The 22012-nt window shown below is 33.6% G+C and overlaps 1 protein-coding gene across 3 annotated transcripts; it reads right to left on the reverse strand.

Moving 5' to 3' along the window:
• Nucleotides 1–217: 217 nt before the first annotated feature.
• LOC148619239 (uncharacterized) lies at nucleotides 218–21428 on the reverse strand. Of its 3 annotated transcripts, none has more exons than XM_088578921.1 (13): nucleotides 21165–21428; nucleotides 17708–18681; nucleotides 17484–17598; nucleotides 15818–15897; nucleotides 15212–15349; nucleotides 14572–14687; nucleotides 13880–13998; nucleotides 12673–12785; nucleotides 10815–10945; nucleotides 9351–9472; nucleotides 7876–8045; nucleotides 7076–7189; nucleotides 218–3735 (listed from the first exon to the last, which is right to left on the reverse strand). In XM_088578921.1, exons 3-13 carry the CDS (start codon nucleotides 17595–17597, stop codon nucleotides 3471–3473), a joined length of 1482 nt encoding a protein of 493 aa, XP_088435047.1. In that variant the 5' UTR covers nucleotide 17598; nucleotides 17708–18681; nucleotides 21165–21428; the 3' UTR covers nucleotides 218–3470. The 3 variants fall into 3 exon arrangements, with proteins under 3 accessions (XP_088435047.1, XP_088435046.1, XP_088435048.1); XM_088578922.1 differs by lacking the exon at nucleotides 17708–18681 and adding an exon at nucleotides 6676–6708 and having other exon boundaries at nucleotides 3597–3735; XM_088578920.1 differs by lacking the exon at nucleotides 17708–18681.
• Nucleotides 21429–22012: the final 584 nt, after the last annotated feature.

Below are 22012 nucleotides of genomic sequence, written 5' to 3' on the forward strand. Positions count from 1 at the left end.
TGATTTTGGGGAAATTTCGTTAAGGAAGGACTATAAAGGTCAATGTTACAGCAGCCAAAAAACTTATTTAATTTCCGCAACACTGAGATTTCTGGACAATAATTCTACAAGTTATATATTTTTTTTGGGGGGGGGGTGGTCCAACTTTGACCCTTATAACATAAAAACGGTCAAAAACACATAAACACACTTAAAATTAAAAAAAAAACCCAATAAATACTCTACTTGGGCTTTAATAAAATCACATCACAATTTCAGAACAATTGGTCGAACACAATTAAAGTTATCACACGGAAACGAAGTTGTCCCCGAACGACGACGACAATTACGCCTGAGCCATTACATTACATTAAGACCGAAAATTTGTGCAGTCGAATAAAATTTGATCCATTTTTTTGCATATTGGTAGTTCCTCATTTTAATAAGTATGTAAACATTGTCCACAGTTTGATGAATAATATTGGTTACACCACTTTACCGAGTTACAAATGACACAAAGCAGAGACACCCGTAGCATGTGAACGGCAACAGAGCAGCTAATGAACCTGCTTCTAACGTTAGTGACACAGGTAAATCAAAGTGTTGAGGCACGGCACTGAGTCAAGGAAGACCTCAAAGTAATCAAAAATATTTATGTAACCAAATTGTAAGCTAAATAAACCGACCAAAACTTAGTCCATTTAAAGAATAACCATTTGTTTTAACGCAATGTATATTTATACAGTCCGTTCATCAATATATATTTTTGGATCTTCTTTTGTATTATTGCTTTGGTATTCCTGCCTGTACACATACGTTGATGTACTCAAATTTCCCAACACTTAAATCGGCATTTCTTACAATATATGAATTCCACTGAGAATCACTGACTATCAATATTCGATGAATTTTCGAAATAAGAATGGATCCACACCTTGAAATTTCGGTTTGGAGATGCATGAAGTAAAAATGGAATCCTGCAGACTGGAGGAAGTTGAACAAAGGCCTAATCTCAAGGGAGAAATGAGCAAACAACTTTTCCTTGTTTGCGCTCACTTTGATGTAGAATTTTCTTTGGTAATGAATTAAAACTAAAATTTGTCCTTGTCATTGTTGTCTAGATTACGCTATGGGTTTAACTCGTCGAAACTGTGCACGTATTTACAATAAATGATTACCTTTTTCTAGGAATTTTTCAGTTCAAACAAGGATAAAGACTCATGTTTAAACTGACAACAACTTAGTAGTTCATAGATTTGAGCAATTTAAGATTCAAATTTAAGTTGGAAAGTCAATGGTATAGAGATGTGGTGAATACAGGGAATATGATGTCCTAATCACACATGCACTTTGAGTATAAATCCGTCTTTTTTTTCTCCAAAACAAAAAGTTACTAGTGAACCCATACCCCATGAGTACTACTTTTTTTTTATGATGAATCACTATTGCTGAGTGTTTTATACCTGTCTGCCTTCATAATGTATGTGCATTTCTTTCACTTTTTTCTGCATGATTGTTTCACAAGTATGCTTAAGATCACAAGTAACTCTTGTTTTGCAAATATAAATAGTTAACACCATATACATGTAATCATTGAAATCTTGCAGTTCTAAACTACATACATTAAATAGCCTTAATATCGTTATACGCCCATGTCGTACGTAAAGAAAACATCACATATTTGACATGGAGTATGATCGGCGGCGGAGCGATATCTTAATGCAAACTTTGCAAGGAGAATAAACCGCGAAGTGTTATTTTGGTAGTTATATGTTGAAATGTCTACCCTGGTTACGTAATTTGGTTGCCGACGATCTCTAAGTCAAGTTCAGTCTATAAATAGACTTCCTTGACAAAAATGCAAATCCACTGTTTTCTTTAAAGAAAAAACATATTAGACAACATTGTATATAAAAATAGGCAGAAACCTGACAACTTTGCATACACGTCTGTTCAAAATAATGTTTGGAAAACTATACTTTATTTCACCAAAACACTGTATAAAGGCTAGGCTCAACCAATGTCATTTCCCTCCTTAAGCAAGAACTACAAAGGCTATACTCTGCCAATGCCATTTCCCTCATACGGAATGACTTTAAAGGCTAGGGTCTGCCGATGTAATTTGCCTCCTGTAGGAAAGACTATATAGGCTACACTCTGTCAATGTCATTCCATCCAGAAGAAGGACTATGAAGGCTAGACTCTGCCAATGCCATTTCCCACCTTAAGGAATGACTTTAAAGGCTAAATTATGTCAATGTCATTTTCCTCCTGAAGGAAAGACTATGAAGGCTAGACTCTGCCAATATCACCCCCTAAAGGAACGACTATAAACGCTTGTCTGCCAATGTATTTTCCCTCCAGAAGGAAGGAGTATAAAGGCTAAGCTCTGTCGATATCATTTCCCTCCGAAAAGATGAACTATAAAGGCAATACTTTATCGATGTTGTTTCCCTCGAGGAAGGCCTATAAAGGCTAGTCTCTGCCAATGTCATATCCACCCAGAAGGAAAGACTATAAAGGCTCTAGACTCTGCCAATGCCATTTCCCTCCTTAAGGAAGGATTTTAAAGGTTAGGCTCTGCCAATGTCATTTGGCTCCTGAATGTCATTTCCTCCTGAATGAAGGACTATAAAGGCTAGGCTCTGCCAATGTCATTTCTCTCCCTAAGGAAGGACTATAAAAGTTAGGCTCTGCCAATGTCATTTCTCTCCTGAAGAAGGACTATAACGGCTAGACTCTGCTGATGTCATTTCCCTCCTGAAGGAAGGGTTACAAAGGCTAGGCTAACGCTAATGACATTTCGCTCCTTCTATATTTATTACCGTCATGTTGTATTTATACACTTAGCTTCAGGAGTATCATAAGTCTGGTTTATCACATTGTATTACCTATAAGACCTCATCAAATAAAAAAAGCACTGGATTCCTCAACATTATACAAGCATGAGATTTTAAAACATGTACTGAACTAATCCTGATATTTCCCAGATCCAATGAGTACCTTTATCAGTTGATTAATGACAATGTTGCACTATCCAGTGTTCAGGAGTCTTTTTGTACAGTCAAAACTTCCATTGGTGTCATTAGTTCTGTGTAAAGTTAACTATCTTGTATTAAGAATCGAGATGTCAACCATGGTGTGGCATAGAAAACAATCTATCATAACTGGTTATTTACATTTTTAGAAATTTCTTAAAAAGGCATTGTAAATATCTTAAATTGAAGACCTATACAGTATATTCTACATTTGCATTCCTGCATAGTTTTCTTGATATCCAGTGAACTGATTGAAAATATGAAAGTATGACAGATAGACAGTGCACTGATTGAAAATATGAAAGTATGACTGACAGACGGACAGATAGTTTTATGCAACAATCACAATATGTTTCCTCACTTTTCAAGAATGACGTAACAAAAGAAAATTATATAATGAAATTAAGGCGGTCATAAAAATGGCAAAATATCACAATACATATCACAGTTTTATCACACTTTAGAAACTCTAAGCACTAATGGAGGACTTGGTCTAATAGTTATCGCAATGGCCCTGCGGTATGTATACCCAGGAATCCATTCAAATCTGAATTCCTTCACCAATCTTGTTATCACAGTTTTCATCTCAAGTTGAGCAAACTTATTACCAATACACATGTATGGTCCTTTCCCAAATGGCATATTTATCTTAGCCTCAGTCTCTGTAGGAGATAAGTATCTTTCTGGTTTAAACTCTTCTCCATCTTCTAAGTTAAGTCTAAAAAAAAACATTTAGTTGACATGAAAACACACTATTTGCGGAAAGCATCAATGCATACAGGACAGTCTATTTTCTGTAGGTTTTCATTTTTAATTTTTGAAAGTTTCTCACTATACTTGGTATAAAGGTTTATCTTTTTTTAAATCTAAGAGATTCCTGGAAACAACATTTGGTGTTAATTTCATCCCAATGCTGGAGTGAGAGCACTTACATAACAGATTTATTAGAAATATCAGTTTCTAAGGGAGATAACTCTCCCAACTGTTGCTGATGATTACTACTATTTGCTTGTGTGTGTTCTTAAGTTCAAAATGAATGATACATCCATGAACCTCTAAGGTAATGAATAAACTATGGCCATCTTATATTGTGACAAGATTATTACTGTTTGCTCATGTGTGTTCAAAAGTTCACTCAAAATCAAATGCATTTCATAAGGGGAAAAAGGATTATTTTTTTTCAGTACAAAAGGTACACATTACATTTAAAATATTCAATTCAACAGGTGAAAATTGAAGCTAGAAAAACTATGGACACTTGATACTTGATACCTCCACTCCCCCATTTGATAACATGCATCTTCTAACCTCCTGTTTGATTCAGATCGGAATCTAAAATAGGTGTACAATGGGAACATGTGATAAAGATTCTGTGAAAGTTTCATTCAATTCCATTCTGTGGGATAGGAAGAATAACTGATAAGAGATGGGTCCCCCAATATCATGAAAAAGTCCATGTTTTGCTATGTGAAACCCCCAAATTTATTCAGATCAAAATCTAATATAGGAGGTGTACAATTGGAATGTGTAATAAAGATTCTGTCAAAGTTTCATTCAATTCCATTCAGTGGTGTAGGAGGAGTAATAGAAAAGAGATGAGTCCCCTATGGCCTATATTCACCAATAACAAAGTTCATATTTTGCTATGTAAAACCCCCAAATTGATTTTGATAAAATAGAAGGTGCACAATGGGAACCTGTAACAAAGAATCTGTCAAAGTTTCATTCAATCCCATTCTGCGGTAAAGGAGGAGTAACAGATAAGAGAGTGGTTTCCCTGTATTACAGAAGGAAGGAAGGACTGATGGAAGGACAGACATCCCTATCATTATATACCCCACCTTGTGGGTATAATAAATTTCTTAAAAATAATTCCAAAAAGGTGTTTTTTAACCACCTGTACAAACTGAAATAAAGTGCTTTGCAGGACACAGATTGATACGACCACAGCGACCAAACCCTAAATAGTTTGGGCAAGTATGGATACACTACTCAAACTTTTTATAGCTTTAAACAAGATTTTTCATGCTAAGTCTGTCGTCTTGCTTAGAATACCCTCAATGAAACAATTTAGTCAAACCTGTGAAAAGGAAACACAATACAAGTCATCATGCAAAAGCAATAAAAGGCATATATCTAAGATTTCCTCAAATTGAAGCTGCTAAAGTTGTAATGAAAATTTCCATTATGCATCACCTAAAAACTTCTAAGCCGATGGGTAAACAGAAAGTAGATGAGCAAAACACATGAAAAGGGAAGACATGGTACAAGACATAATGCTATAGGCCCTTACCTAATATCTAAGCATTCCTCCTATAAACGCTGAGAAATTATGCACAAACTAAAACATAACTAAGTCATTCTGTAAACAGAAAGTAAATGCGCCATGAACCTGAAAAGCAGACACACAGCACAAGTTAACATGCCACAGCAATATACCAAATATCTAAGCATTCCCTCTAATAGAGGCTGAAAATCCTGTTATAAAATTTCCATTATGCACCACCTAAAAAAACTAAGTCAATAGGTTAACTGACAAACCTGGAAAGGGGAGACGTGCAAATGTCTAAACATTCCATCCAATAGAAGCTGAGTTATCTATTACAAAAAAGTGTAACAAACAAACGGACAAGGTGATTACAATATAGCCTAGTATTATTGTAAATGGACATTTGACACAGGATGAGAATTTTGCCAGAATTGAAATGACCCAAAACCTTCAAAATCAATCCAATGTGGTGCAATTTTCAAGAGATTCATTCCCCTTTACTAAAATATTGCTCACTTCTGGTCCCTTATTCTTCCTTGGCTTAAGCCAAAACCAAAAAAAAATTATCCCTGTTTCTGTTTGTGGTATGCCACCTTATAGTTTAATTCAAAAGAAATCCATTCACTTTTACCCATGGTTTTGTCCAGACATCATGAAAATAATTGGATCAAGTCCCAAGTAACAAACCCCAAAATCAATCCCAGTCTTTATTTGATGGTATGTCACCTCATGGCGTAACTACATGTGTACTAATAGTCAAGTTATTGTCTCAACATAATGAAAATTCTGGTTTTTGGACCTTAATTTCTAAAAAAAATTAAAGTCTTAATCCCAAAAACTAATCCCTGTATGACCTTGGTGGTATAGAATATTTTGAAACAAAATCATAAGACATCCATGAGCCTTTACTGGAATTATTCTGTTTTTAGTCCCGTTATGGCACCTAATTCTTGAACACTCGGGGCAATAACCTCAAAAATCAATACCAACCTCCCAATGGTGGTTTGGAACTTTGCTGTAAATTTTTTTTAAAAATCAACTTGCTAATTTCTAAGTTATTGCAAAAAAAATTAACAGTCTAGGGGTGACAACAATGCAGACAAAAACACAGATGATGCCATACCATTACATGATCACAAAGTTTGGGGTCATATAATGAAAATGATTTTTAAGTAATATTGATAGCTTACAAGGCAACATGTTTAAAACACACTCAAGTAGCAGTCTTCATAAAAATCAGACAGGAGGTGATTCATGCACGACAAAAACACACCAATTTCACTGTTTTTTACTTGATCAGAGACAGTTACAGACTTTACAAGTCAAAGTATACTTTTGAGATAAAAGTTGTATAGAATGTTGAAGAAATTGGTACTAAGGAAAAGTTACCATTCTTGATTTGGTTCAATACAGATCTGTATACTGAAAATACAATAGTTACGTCACAATATGGCTCATGAAGACCAAAAAAGCGTTGTTTACTTGGTGGGTTTTTCTACAATCTACAATATGAATCGCCACTACCATTGCCAGAGTCTAAGTTGTCAAAGTATTGGTACTTAATAATAATTTTGATAACTCAGTAGCACAGTTATTATGTTTTTACATAAGAGATAAATGATAAAGAAACTGTAACCAGAACAACAACAAAAATCAGGATTTCATTTTTCAATCAGCAATAAAATATAATGGGTCAGTGTCAGAAATGGAGATAAGGTCTGGAAACCAGAAACACAAACTTAATTTATTTTGGCCTGATCAACTGTACTATTCATATTAGCAGGCATACCTATTGGAAGCTCCAAAATGTAAGCCTATAATGGTTCCAGCTGGAATTTTGTATCCATTTAGTGTATCATCATTTAAACTTTTCCTAAATATGCAAGGTATTGGTGGATATAACCTACATTAGAAAGAAGATTAAGTCAAATTGCATTTTATATATAATCATTCATTATTCTTTAATAATGTTTCTGTCTCTAATTTTTTTGTTTATTTCCTTTGTTTTATAGTAAGGGTATCATCCCTTTGTTTTATGGTGAGTGTATCATCCCTGTTATATATAGTGAGTGTATCATTCTTTTGTTTTATAGTGAGTGTATCATCCCTTTGTTTTATAGTGAGTGTATCATCCCTTTGTTTTATAGTGAGTGTATCATTTTACAGAGTTTGATTCTTACATCTATCAGTCACAAAAGATAAAACTAGAACAAACACAAACCTAAGATGACTTTTTATCCCTCCTTACATATACTACAAAATGGACCTTCTTATTTTATCACGAAAATCCTGATAATGCTAGTACTGAACTAGAAATACCAATTGCAAACTCACAAACACTATAATCCCAGTTAAGAAAGAACCTGAGAAAACATGCATTAACAAGAAATGAAGACAGACTGACCAACAGATGGATAAACAGTGTAATTCTAAAAATATGCCATCTTTGTAGAGGTACAATTAACAGTTAATATGAACTATGTATATATATCTACTTACTTTCAATTTATGATAAAATTAGAACAGTTTTATTATAGTAGATTTTATACCGCTTCATGCTATCTCTTATAGGAAGATGATGAAATCTACCTCATAGTTTCTTTAATCACCGCATTCAGATATTTCAGTTGATCTAACTTATCTGAGGTAATTGTATCAATATCAGGAAGAATCTCATTGATTTCAGCACGAACTTTGTCCTGAACATCAGGGTATTTGGCTAATTGTAGAAGAACCCATGTCATTGCGCTACTTGTTGTCTGTAAATATATTGATGACTTAAGGCAGGTAGAATGCAGCAGCAGTTAATGACACAGACTTTTAGCTCAAAACAGACACAAATTCTGGTCTCAAATGAATAAAATGTATGTTGAATATATATACTATGAATAACGAGCTCAGGTGTTCGTAGCCTTCATGCTTAAATATTGTTAAATAGCAAAATAAATAGTAAGTTTACATACAATACTGAACATCATGTTTACATATACTTAATGAGAAAATAGTTCTAACATCCAAATTTGAAATATTTATCATATAATACTGAATATCATTTTTCAACCAAATAAATTTGTCTACATTTGTAAAGCAATAAGGTGGTATAAAAAGTATTCGTTTGACTATTTCTGTTACTTTAAAAAAAAAATTTGCCTGAATGGCTGGTTTTAGTCAAACTTGAATATTTTTATTTATTCTGCAACTAAGCTATCTACTATACAAACAGGATGTTAAATAGACAATTGGCAAGATAATATTGTCCTCATATTGAGCGACAAATAACACAGGTAACCAGTTTAAGGGTGCGTTTTAATATACCCCCATTCAAGAGATGGCATTCAGTTATACAATCTATCATCTTTTTACTGTATATAATTTAGATTTTTCACTATAAAATATGGTTGCAGTATAAAAACAATGTAAGAAACCGCAACAAAACCTTAATCTTGATCTGTAATTCATCAATAAATACTAACATACAAAAATTCAGTTCAATATCTCCAGGCATTCAGAAAAAAGTCCTGAAAATCGGTCCACGGAGATGGAATGATGGACAAGGGTAAAACTATATACTCTAAACACATTATGGATGGGGCATAAAAGTCATTGCTTCAGTGTTCTAGGATTCCTATTTCCAGTTACCAGGGGCAAGTGAAATTTGGGTCAGGGAAAGTTAGCTACTTAGCTACACTTTCCTGTGGCAAGTTGAAAACTTCATATGCTGTAAGGATTTGTTTTGTTAGGAAAGCAGTCATTAACTGTGGGAAAGTTTATTTTAAATGGATTTTTTCCTGAGGAAACCTCAATTCCTGAAAAATCCTAGAACACTGTTGCTTGTTTGGTAGATTTTTCTGCAATATGAATCACTTTACTATTGGCAGTGTCTGAATTTTATATGGATTAGTACTTATATTTAAATTAGAAAAGAAACTATTATCACTTGGTAGAATGAGTCAAAATATATAAGATTACTAGACTTAAAAGTTATTATAACCAATGGTAGCAAAAAAGAATGTGCAAGTAATTACCTGGGTAAGATTTATTACTTCAGATATACACGTACTTACATCAAAACCAGCAAACAGAAAGCCTATTATCTGTCCAAACAATTCTTCATTTGACAATCCTGAACCTTCTGAATCTCTAGCAGACATCAATGATGTTAACAAGTCCTTGTGTTTCCCAGAATCTGTATATCAAATTAATACATATACCAGTTCAATCAATTTAATTGTATATTAGCTTAGATATAGAATTTTTTTCACATGAAAACATAGTTGTGTGAAAGCTTAATTATTCTAAAAAAAAATAATAAATAAATAAAAACTTATAAAAACTTTCTAAAACACTTACATGAAATCCTGAATGTAAAATTTTTAATGGGAACAATTTTAGTGTCTTTCGAAGTATCAATGTATTACCTGTTTTATAGTACCTGAACCAGTCCATGCAAAAAAAATTGCAATTGGTTATCGATCACCGATCAGTTTCCAATCCATCCTTGATACGTCAAACTGATCCATCAAACCAGTGATCGCATCACATGATCACACAGCATTCAATATATTTAACAGATCCCATTGTTTTATCTGTCAATTTTACATATATAAACATAATGCAGAAGATTAAAATATCAATCAATACTTTTATTTTACATCTGTTCGATTTTTAACAGATCATCCATTACTTTACATAACAAAACTGCGATCATCGGTTATCGATCTGTCAGAGATCAATCAGTCAGAAGTCATCAATCTGTCAAATCTTTGCATGGACTGAAAATGCATTACCAAATGCCTAACACAGAATAATTCAAAATCAACTGTACCATATCAAGATACATTAGTTTTTTTTTTACTTGAGATATATTTCTTATTGTGAAATAAAGACATGAAGTGAGGGAGGATACCTCTAGAAATTGGCAAGATATCTGGCACAGTTGATACTGTGAAAGTATCTTAATTCATGAATACCAATTTTCATAGATAAGAGAAGAAACACAAGTATGTTGATTCTTGAATTCATGGTTTTGAGGTGTTCAGTATACACATTAATGACATTCTCCCCTTCGATGACAACCAAATTTTGTAGTTATGGCCTACAATCCAAAACCAGGAAAATTGGTACCCCACGAACCATAGTACTTTCACAGTAATAAAAAATGTAGAAATTCATGCAAGCAATTATTTCTGCAAGTTTGTGGCTTTTAATGGACAATAATGTGATTTTAATTTTTGAGATTTCATAAAAAAGACCACATTGTTATTAAAAAAAGTCTGTAATGCAAGTTTGACTTACGGCTATTTAGGTTATTCACATTTTTCACAAAAATAAATTACATTGCAATTCACACTATTTACAAACCTTGTATTTAAGCATTACTACTTAGCAGGCATCTCGCCAGGTAGTATTACAACATCAGAATACATTTATAAAAAATAATGTGTTGAAGAATAAAAAATCGACCAATAAAAACCAGTCAAAACTGAAAATCAGCAAAATATGGATACATGTACATGTATGATACCTACCATGTAGTTCTTTTTCTCTGAATGACTCTATAATTTTGGATGTCAAGTTTTCAACAAACTTTCTATCAGATTTTAGTTTAATGTTCTTCTTTGTTGGAATATATCTTGAAAATGGTAGGAGGTCAAAAAACCTGAAACAAGTTAAAAAAGACAAAACTAAGTAAAGAAAACTAGAGGCTCTCTATTGAAAGCTTCAATGTCCACTGGCAGCTATTTTGTTTAATCAAGTGGAACCAGAATTTTCAACAACTGAATCAAAAAACCCCACACACAGATTATAAAATTTGTTCTGAAGTAGATTCATGCTAAATTTTGTTTCAATCCATCCAGGAGTTTTTAAGGAGAAGATGTTCAAAGTTTGAAATGTTAAGTTCGGGGAAAATCCATTCAGGACCTTTAACTCATTTATCAATCAACAGATCTTTCGCAAAATTCTGCAGTTTGACCCCTATGGTCTATATTTACATGTAGTAACAGTGGCCCATTTTTTTGTAGCTAATGAAAATCCCCACATCAGTTCTATTGAGGATATCCTAGGAAACATTCATACCAAGTTTGGTTCTAATTGGTCAGGTGGTGTCAAGGAAGGAGATTAGATTTTTGAAAGTACTAACATTAAAAATAGCTAAAAAAAAACATTTAAAAAGGACAATAACTCTAACATGTTTGAACAGATAACACGTAAATTAGACTACAGACTGATCTCATCATGCTGAACACTAACCTCATGTCAGAATTTGGCTCAACCTAACAGTTTTGGAGATAAATGTGAAAAACTTATGTCTGAACACTATGGTCTATTTTCAGTAACAGCAGCCATGTTTTTTGCACAAATCAAAACTCCCCATGTAAGTTCTCTTGAGGACACCCTAGGAAACATTCATACCATTCTAAATGATCTGGTAGTGTCAGAGGAAATGATTATTGAAAATAATAACATCAAAAATAGCACAAAAAAAAAATGTGAAAAAGGGCATTAACTCCAACATGGCTTGACCACACATAGATCTCATCCTGCTTAAAAATTTTACTCCCATGTTTGAATTTGGCTATAAAGTTTTAAAGATATATACAAAAAAATTCTATCTGCCCTTATGGTCTATTTCTAGTAACAGAAGCCATGTTTCATAGGGAATCAAAAATCCCAACTTCAAATCTAAAGAGGATACCCTAAGGAATTTTCATGCCACATTGGATTGCAATTGGTCCAGTGGTTTCAAAGAAGACGTCTGAAAAAGTTTATGCGGCCGCTGCTGCCAATGACAGGTGACGATGGTCTCCAAGTGATAGCAATAGCCCATAAAGCCATGGATAAACCAGCTGAGGCTCTGTCACTATAAACAACTTTAGGTCCATCAGTACCTCCCCCCCCCCCCCAACCCCCCAACACTTTTTCAGAATTCCTGTAACCGCAACTAAAAACTATATTTTAGCACTATCCATTATCAAATTTAATTAATCAAATTCCCAACCAGGTCACACTGTCAGGAATTGGAACAATCAAAGAAGCTATGATTCCTTAAGTTCCTAGAAACTGCAAGTAAAAATTCCTACTAGAACATTTCTTCACCACCATTAAGTATAGACCAATAAGTAATTACAATAAAATACAGTGTATTGTTACACTGATCCATCTGGTAATCACTAATGAATTTCTTTATTGTAAGTGGTAAATTTATACTGATCTATATTACAATTTCATGGAGAAAATCCCTGAATTTTAGTACTTTATCCATACCAATTTGAGAAGATCCAAGGAATCAGTGTTTTATTTACACCAACCCAAGTTTTTATTGTTAAACCTGTCATCTATTCCCTTTAAAAGATCCCAAGACTTTTGTGTTTTATTTATACCAACCCATTTTGTACTCCCTTCAGAAGATCCCTAAATTTATTTGTTTCCTCAGATTGTTGATTCTCTGTTGACTTCAGGTCATAATTAAAACCACATTCACAAATCACATCCAGCGTCTGAAAAAAAAAAGAAGTTCAAGCTAACCTAAGATTCATGCAAATAAGGAAAAGGTCATAAGACCAACAGTTTTGGCCATTCTAATTAAAATAAGATCTCTCACTTGCTCCCTGATTACTGAAATGTTGCATGTGATATCAATAAAAGGGGAGCAAGTGTGAAATCTTATTTTAATAAGACCTTCTCAATAATCTGATATCTTTTAGAATATCCACATTTACAATGAACGATAAGATACTAAAAAAAACCAAGGAAATGAAATGAATCTCTGTTTTATTTCAACACCCTTATGGTAGTAGGATTATTAACTGCAATTGAGAAAATAATATATGACTTGTTGAGGGCCTCATGGAAGATTAATGTATTCACTAACTGTGTTACCCTCTTGAAATAAAGTATTATTATTACTATTACATGTTCGATACAGTTATGTCAAAGGAGCTACACCACTGCAGCTAGTAAGTGTCAAGTTTGGTAGGTTGTCAATCCAGTGGAATCTAATTAAAGATATGTTGTCTCATGTATGAGACAGAAATTTCATATAAATCAATCAAAATGTAATGACTGTAAAACTTGTGTAGTGATGATATAAACAAAGGCTGAAAATATCCATTATTAAGAAGTTTATTCGACTCTACAGAGAAAGTCAGTGCACAGATCACAGACTTGACAGTGGTGATCAACTGTGAAATGTATACTCCATAGGCTGGAGATACAAATGTAAATATTGCAAACTTAACCCCTGTGTTCCAAGAGTAGCAGTGGCGGCCATGTTTTACACTAAACTAGCATATTGCCATAATAGATTTATTATTTAAAGTTAAAGGTAAAACCTCAAGAATGCTGATGACCAGATTTGGTAAAAATACAGCGAGTAGTTTCAGAGGAGAAGATTTTACAGAAAAGTTAACAATGATAGATGGCATAGGATGACAATAGAAGTAAAATGATTACAAAGAGAAACTAAAAAAGGGAACTATATACTAGTGATTCAAGACTACAAACAAGAAATGAAGGTGGTGAAGATTTTGTTATCAGTTGCAATTAGGTTTGAAGGCTTGATTATATAAAATAATTGCCTGTCTTTACCCACCATTTTACTAAGGTTAGATTGGATATCAACATCAGCTGTGTCAGTCTGGGACTTTTTGAGGGCTTGATTATATACTTTACACAAAGCATTTCCTCTTTCCAGGAAGACTGGTATCATGGCTGAAAATTTGAAAAATAATATCAATAACAGGATTTAAAAAAAAACCCTGACAATTGTAATTACATGTACATGCAAAGAATACCATCAATCTATGAAATTAAATACTATGACATGAGAGAAACATGCTGGTTTTCCAGTTGTTATATATCATTGAAGTTATCTTAGTTCAGTAACAACTTCAGTGGGTTCTTACGTGTTAAGTATCAAATACTGCTATATAGCTGTTTTCGTACAAGGTAAATAAATACACTATGACCTGACAATAATATACCATTAAAAGTAAATCTCAACATTGGCAACATCTATTGCATTTTTTCTGCCATCAAATAAAAATATTATTTTGAAATTTTTTATATAACTAAAGCAGACAACCAGTGTGTTTATTCGTATTTCATTCATGAAGTCATATCTAATATTTTAAATGAAAGAAAAGTTGGTTATGACATTCTAGTCATCACACCAGCCTCATGACATCTACAAACTTTAAACCTTCCCTTGGCTGGCACTAAAACAAATTTGAAGTCATCAGAAGGCAAAATGAGTTGAGAAAAAAATATACTCAAGATACTCACAATGTAAAACAGTCAAGACAAAACCAGGATTACATATCTTCCTTATAATGTGATGGTACTCCCCTGACAACACAAATAAAGGTGGACTCCTAGTTATCAGATTGAAAGCAAGTTTCCTGCAATAATTAGTACAGATAAATTAACATATAATTAAGGAATTTACTAAAACATTCAGGAAAAAAATACATAGCTCAGCTATAGTATGGTAGTACAATAGAACACATCAAATATGTGAAACATAACAAATATTGAAGCTCATAATATAAATATATTTTCAACTGCATTACCCTAAGATAATTTTCACATCCTAGTGACGTTAGCCCCAAAAAATTAAATGTCTGTTTCCTGCTACCCTTCCTACATGTATTCTAGATTTTGTGCCTACCCTACATATTTTATGGCCGTATTTCCTCAAGCACTGTTAAAATTTAGATTGTTTCCCCATTAACTCACAGTAAAATGTTTTTGACAAATAAATAAATTCACTACCTATCAACCTTATTTCTCTCCTTGCTGGTAGCAGGAAACAAGACTTTTATTTTTGGGGCCTTTTTCTCCACATTCAGTATATTTTAATGTAGCTTGTGTCCAAATACTGTCTTATACAACAAGTTAATAATGAAAATGTTAATTTACACACTCATTATCAAGTCGGTGGTAGTTTTTACTGTTAGACACCAATACATGATGAAATATTTCAGGATCTGCTGCAAGAAGTCTCTCCTGCCCTCCAAAGTAATAGAACCGGATCAACTTAGACTTGAGCTGTGTCATCCATCTGCAAAACAGCATAGCAATTTATACCAGAAATGTTTTAACTTAACCATGTTGCATGCTTAGCAATTCCCTTTAAATAAAATGACACATGTTTTATGAAGATCTTACAAAACTTTGAAAGGCTATCACTTGAAAATATATTTTGTAAAGCGTATTCTAATAGAGAAGTATATGTAAATACAATTTCCCTATATTTTTATAAAGACTCTTGTTCATTCAGAAATCTTGGCTGTTTAACCATCCCAGTTTGTTGAACATAAAATGAATGTATAGTGTACTTGTGATTTTGATAGTGTGCATCACTGAAATTGATTAAATAAGAAATTATGGAGAAAAATTATGCTTCAATGATGATCATGATGTGTTACCTTTCAGATGTTAGTCTAAATCACAACATACATACACATTAACCTAAAATTCAATAAGTATATACAATTTATATATACACTGTTTTTTATTGTTAATATACCTTAAAGCATTGGACATAGCCTCAGATCTTCGTGCTTCTAGCATATTACCAACTACTGGGTAATATGTAAGTCCAGGTATCTAACAAATAAAAACAATGTTTGTTGTGTTGGTATAATTACAGATGATATATCTTGACAGATAACTCTTAAACTTATTTTTAAACTCATAATCAATGTTGTAACAGCAAAAAATCACAGAAATTTTTGTCTAATATTTTTCACCATTTACAAGTAACTTAAAAAAAATACGGAAAGAGGTGTCCCTGCATGCCAAAGGCCCAAACTGAAGCTTGCAACTTACAAAAAAAACTAGAAGCCCTGTTTATCACAGGAGCCCCTGCCTCATCTGTTAGTGGTAAATTTTTTTTATTAAGTAAACCAAATGTGTCTGTAAAACACTAATGATGCCCCCACTCGCTAGATTTGCCAAATTAGGAACATGTTTATTTTTGTATGAAGACATGATTTGCAGATTCAGAAATCCTTCCAAGACTTGTGATACTCATGGTCTGTTAGTTCAGCTCAATCCTTCCAAGACTTGCAATGACAAACTGTTCCGGTACCGAAACTCGAAAAATTTGGGGATCAGAAATTCCTAAATATATGCATATCTACATATTGTATCCTGGCCACATAGTATCATGAAAATCGGTTTGGTAGTGTCAGACTAGTTGCGATGAGAAAAACAGGACCAATGGACGGACTGCTACATAAAAAATGTGTATACCCCCATAACAAATCCCTAACTGTGTTGCTTGGGATATATTTCTGACAAAGATTACAAAGTCTAACTATCACCCAGTTCCGTAATATTTCATGAAAATCAAGATCCTATGACCTTGCACACCATCATTATGTGTAGGAACATCCTGCAAAAAAAATTTCAGATGAGGAGATAGCCATACAAGCCATATAGCTCTATTTCTGATGAAAATGACTAAGTCTAACTTTCACCAATTTCCATAATATTTCATGAAAATCAAAATCCATTGGCCCTACACACCTCCATCATCTGTAAAAATATCCTGCAAAATATTTTTGATGTAGTTCAAAAATTGTACGAGGAGATAGCCAGACCAGCCATGATCCATATATTTCTGAGTAAAATAAATAAGTGTAACTATCACCAATTACCATAATATTTCACGAAAATAAAAATCGTTTGGCCCTGCACACCTTTGTCATGTGTAGAAATATCCTGTAAAATATTTTAGATGTAGTTCAAAAACTGTATGAGGAGACAGCCGGACAAGCCATGATCATGTGTAATAAGGACAGACGGATGGACAGACAGACAGGGGTAAATTAATATGCCTGTCCCGGGAGCATAAAAATTACAGAAACAAAAACACAAATGGTAGTTAAACTGTTTCAGAAACTTATTTGAATCTGGGAGACACAAATGATACTCTGTCAATTAAAACAATGTCCTATATAAAAAATGATGAGATACCGTAAAAACATGCAAAGTATATACATGTACATTTGTAATCCATTTTATATAGGGTAAATATGGCATCCACCAATTCTTAGTCATGTAAAAAAATGTTCCTATTGAGGTTTCATAGAGACCTTGGTTAAGAAACTGTAGAAAAAAGAAATTGCTTGTTTATTGTTTTTGAATTTTGAATAATAAAACTTTTACAGTTAACATACAATACTTACCATTCTAAGTGGTGATAGGAATGGCTTTATCAGCAGCTTGTACCCATACCAACTCACAATAAATATTAGTCCATACACTACCAAATCTCCAAATACTGAGCTACCACCATCCATTCTAGAAAGGAAAAATAAAATAAAAAATACTGATTTAAAAAGGAAATCAGAGCCCTACTCATCCAAAATATCAATTTGTCAAATAAGCATCACGTTACCTACCAACCTACCTATTCCTGGTTATGACTGAGAGCACATAGGATAAGGACTGGTAGTCTCGATTCAGCTAATTCTATGTACTGTGCTTTCTTTTCCAACACTCCTTAGCATACCTGCCAACTCTTGCAGTTTAGAGTCATCACTTGGGTATCCTTGATGTTAATGTTTAATCATATAGAAGCTGCATTCTTCTGCAATTTTGTCGTTTTGTCTTGCATGTTTCTCTAGATGGGACAGTAAGGCAACATCGTCTGTATAATCTAAAACTTCTAGATGTCACAGATGTGTATATAAGGTCCATCTAATTCTGGTGTCTCCTTCACTTAGGCTTGATCTCAAAACCCAGTCAATTCTTATTATGAAGAGGAGAGATCACATTACACATCCAGGTTACAAGAAAACTGGCATCCATTGTGTCTCCAACAGAGCATCTAAGTTCTGTACAAAACATTTGGATAAATTGGACTATCTTTACCAGTATACCATAATTCCTTAATACATGTATTTTCCATAAGCTGTTTCTGTGTATGAAATTGAAAGCTTTTCCAAAGTTGATGAAATTTATTATCAGTTGTCTCTGCCATTCTGTGAATTGCTCAAGGATGCTTCTGAGTACAAATATTTAATCACAGCAGCTCTTTCCTTTTCTAAATCCTGCTTGTTCTTTTCTAAGTTGATTGTCAACAGCAATTTTCATTCTATCAATCACAATTCCACAGTACTATAATTAGTATTGAGAGTATGGTGATACCGTTCCAGTTGTTGCAGTTAGAGAGATCACCTTTTTTGGTAGTTTACTGATGTTCTGTGCATGTTCTTGGGATGTGTGACTTTGTCAGATTTTCCAGAATAGTGGAAGTCATACATATATATCAGCAGTTAAATATTGATCTGCTTTAGATGTTCTGCCGATAGCTGATCTTTTCCAGGAGTCTCATTGTTTTTCAGAATAGTTCTTCCTTGGATGGTGTTTCTAAGTTGATATCTAAGTCTCTGTTGTATCAGGCATTACTTCGGGGTCAGGTCTGTTCAGAACCTCTTTGAAATGCTCTGTCCATCTTGTTCCTTGTTTATTTTCTGATGTAAATAGTGTGCCCTGTTTGTTCCTTACAGGCATATTCATATTACTTTTCTTTAAACACATAAAACAAGAAATCTGTGAACCATGACTCACCAGTGATACCCCACTTTCTATCACGATATAAGGAAAATATACAAAGTCCATAGTAAACAGGAAGTTGATGTCAATTTTTTTCTGAAAATCAATCCAACCATATGGCATACCTACAGAAAGTATGTGTTAAAATATCCAGTGGCTGTGATGAATAGTTGCTGAGAAAACTAAAGAAAAAAATTGTTCTGGACAGATACATGGGTAAAACAGTATACATGTACATGTACCCCCTATCCTTCAGAGTGGGGATACAACAAAAAGCTACAAGCTGCATGTTGTAAAATGTCTGTAACTGCTGCAATGTGGAAAAATAGGGTACTATGCAATCTGCCTTTCTCATATACATTGTACATGTATATGTACGCTTTCTATCAAATACATTTTGCAGCAACACTGATGAAACAACTAAATGTTTTTGATTGATGACAAATGAAGATACTGTTGTGATTGAAAAATTGTGAATGAAACTTTCTTATACTAGGTTATAAAAAAGAATTGATGAAACATAAAAGACATAAACTCCAGACACAATTGCTTGTTTCAGGAAAAAGAAAAAGTTTTGTGTAATGAACATTTATAGCAGGTATCAGTACTGTATTGTTAAGTACATGTACATGTATGTATATTATACATGTTCCAATAACTTTTCAGAGTTATTTATTAAGGTTCATTTCAAGGCTTGTTGGGAAAGAGTCAAACACATATTTAGATAAAAAAAACTAATTAACAAATTATTTACTAACAGCTGACTATATTAAAGTAGTAATGACCACACAAAATATACAAAAGGGAGCAACTCTAGAGCAGAAATATTTCCCTAGACAACATCCCCACTTGCTTCAGGATTATTCATAATCACACTGTATTTGCACATTTTTTTAAAATCATTATTATTGTATAAAAATTTTCTACACAAGAAAGTCCATGATTGATGAATAAAACAATCTTATCTTACATGCACACATGCATTTTAAAGAAAATACTAGGGTAATATCCTACATACATTTGTACAGTACTTGATAGAACAATGTCCCTAACTAATCAAAACTAGACAATTTATTTGAGGAGTTGTGTCCACTTACATATACATGTACATTGTACATGTGTATGTATATGTGTGTACATATATCTATCTGGTAAAAAGTTAGTATTAGCTAGTTATCAATCTGGTTTCATGAGTGGTTTAGGGTCCACTAAATTATCCAACTAGCCTGACCAGTGTTAAGAATATGATTTTAAGTTATCTGGCTAGTCTGATCAGTGCCTTTAGTACCAGTAGTATGAAAAGTTTGGTTTAGTGGATATTACTTATTACTTTGGTAATGCAGTTATAGGTATACATGTATATTAATGCATGAACCCCTTCATGAGAAAAAATGTGGTCATATATTGAATAACACTAATAAAGATGTGTGATTAGAAAATATTTAATTTTTGCACTTCAAGTCTTCAGGATATGTCAGTTATTTGTTTTGCATTTCAATTTTTTTTCACATTGTCCGGGCCCAGATGTCAAACGAATAGGCCTGTAGCAGTGCTAAGCTTGTCGTAAAAGGCGATTAAATACTGCTTAGAACCGTGGTCCTGGCTGTTATGTGCCCCAGGTGGTGGAATGGGGTACCCCTGACATGCTGGGGTTACTCCTACAACATAAGAGGTTGGAATTCCATTCCTCCGTTAGAATGGCACCAAGTCAGAAAATAGCTTGCCAGAGTAGACAACCTCTAGCACTGCTCGAGTAGCTGGGGTCGTCCAGCCATAATATGGAAAACCTGACCACAAATTGCCAAACAATAGTGGAGCAACATCTTGGGAAAGATGTCACATTCCTTGCATGTTAAAGAACCCTGCTGTGGTATTTTATCGGAGTAGGAACCTTGGCACGCCCACACGGCAGGCTAAATAACTTGGCTTATGAGCCTTAAAAAAAACATACTTTTCTTGATAAGTGAAGCTGAAGGGTTGTGCATACTAGTGTATTCACAAAGAGAACTGAAAGTAAAGGGAGTTATTTCTCCCGTGAAAAATTTGTTCACTGAATTTATTCCTAAAAGCAAATTATCTCATGCATATTCAATATTGGAATTTTCTATACATTTTTTCACTAACCCTGCTACTTCTGTCTAGTTTCCGTCAGTTATAGTACGCAATTTACGGATAAAGAGCCTTTTTTAAGTCTATAGTTCAAGTCAACTTTGTCTTTGGGTTGCTGTTGTTGACATACAAAATGTAACAAATTCAAACCACGCAAAATCTGTTGAAGACCTGAAAAAGGCTCATTTGGTTTTACACACCTCTTTTTATCTTTCTTCTTTCTTGTATTCTACCATACTGTTATTTGTAGAAGAGAACAGAAAGATGCAATGCACAGCCACAGTATAATGAAATACGGAGCAGTCTGGTATGTCTGCGCACCTAAGACTTGCAGTCTTTTATAAACATAAGCTCATGGTTAACTGTCCTTTAAAATTTCGAATACTAAATCTATTATCTGTACAGATATAATGTAAGGCAATCTGGTTTCGCCTCAAATCCCGTTTGTCCTGTGTCGATTCGCCCTTTTTCCCTATCGCCCTATTTCGACTGAATCTTGTGTTCGTCTTATTCATTATTTCATTCTAAGATAATAAACATGTTTACTGATGTCTTATATAATCATCTTTAATACCACCGTTATTAAGTCGCCAAAACGAAGTGAACATTTCACGGACGGATACAGGATCTCAGGTTAGGGATGGGTGGGTGGCTGGGCGTAAATGGAATTAAAAATTATTGTGGGTAAAATTTGTGAAAAATCAAGATTTTACGCAATTTTTTTTTTAAATTTTAGGGGGGAGGGGCGTACGTCCAGCACGCCCATCCTTGGATTTTGACTTTTTTATGGGTCTCGTTTGTTCATATAATTGTGAGCGGCCTTGTCAATTTTTTTAACTGCTATTTTGAGTGAACGCCTTGACATGGTATACAGTTATTCGGAAAATTTGCCATAACTGAAAGAAATCAATGTGGCCTTCGTCAGGGATACTTAAATTTATATTCACATTTTTCGGAATTCTTTAACAGAAAAAGAGAAAGCTATACTGTGCTTTTATAGATTTGAGAAGATGTTTGATAAAGTTTGGAGAGATGGACTCTGGAATAA

This window comes from Perna viridis, chromosome 4, assembly GCF_037379345.1.
Source record: "Perna viridis isolate PV_CMFRI_1.1 ecotype Kerala chromosome 4, ASM3737934v1, whole genome shotgun sequence".
Taxonomy (NCBI): Eukaryota; Metazoa; Mollusca; class Bivalvia; order Mytilida; family Mytilidae; genus Perna; species Perna viridis.

What these genes read in the sequence shown, in the direction of transcription:
- LOC148619239 (XM_088578920.1), bottom strand. Translation starts at nt 17,597, where the DNA reads ATGGATGGTGGTAGCTCAGTATTTGGAGATTTGGTAGTGTATGGACTA. An exon ending in TGTCTTGACTGTTTTACATT is followed by an intron (nt 13,999 to 14,571) that starts GTGAGTATCTTG and finishes TCAAATTTTCAG; the next exon opens with CCATGATACCAGTCTTCCTG. An exon ending in CTGAAGGGAGTACAAAATGG is followed by an intron (nt 10,946 to 12,672) that starts GTTGGTATAAAT and finishes AACTTGTTTCAG; the next exon opens with GTTTTTTGACCTCCTACCAT.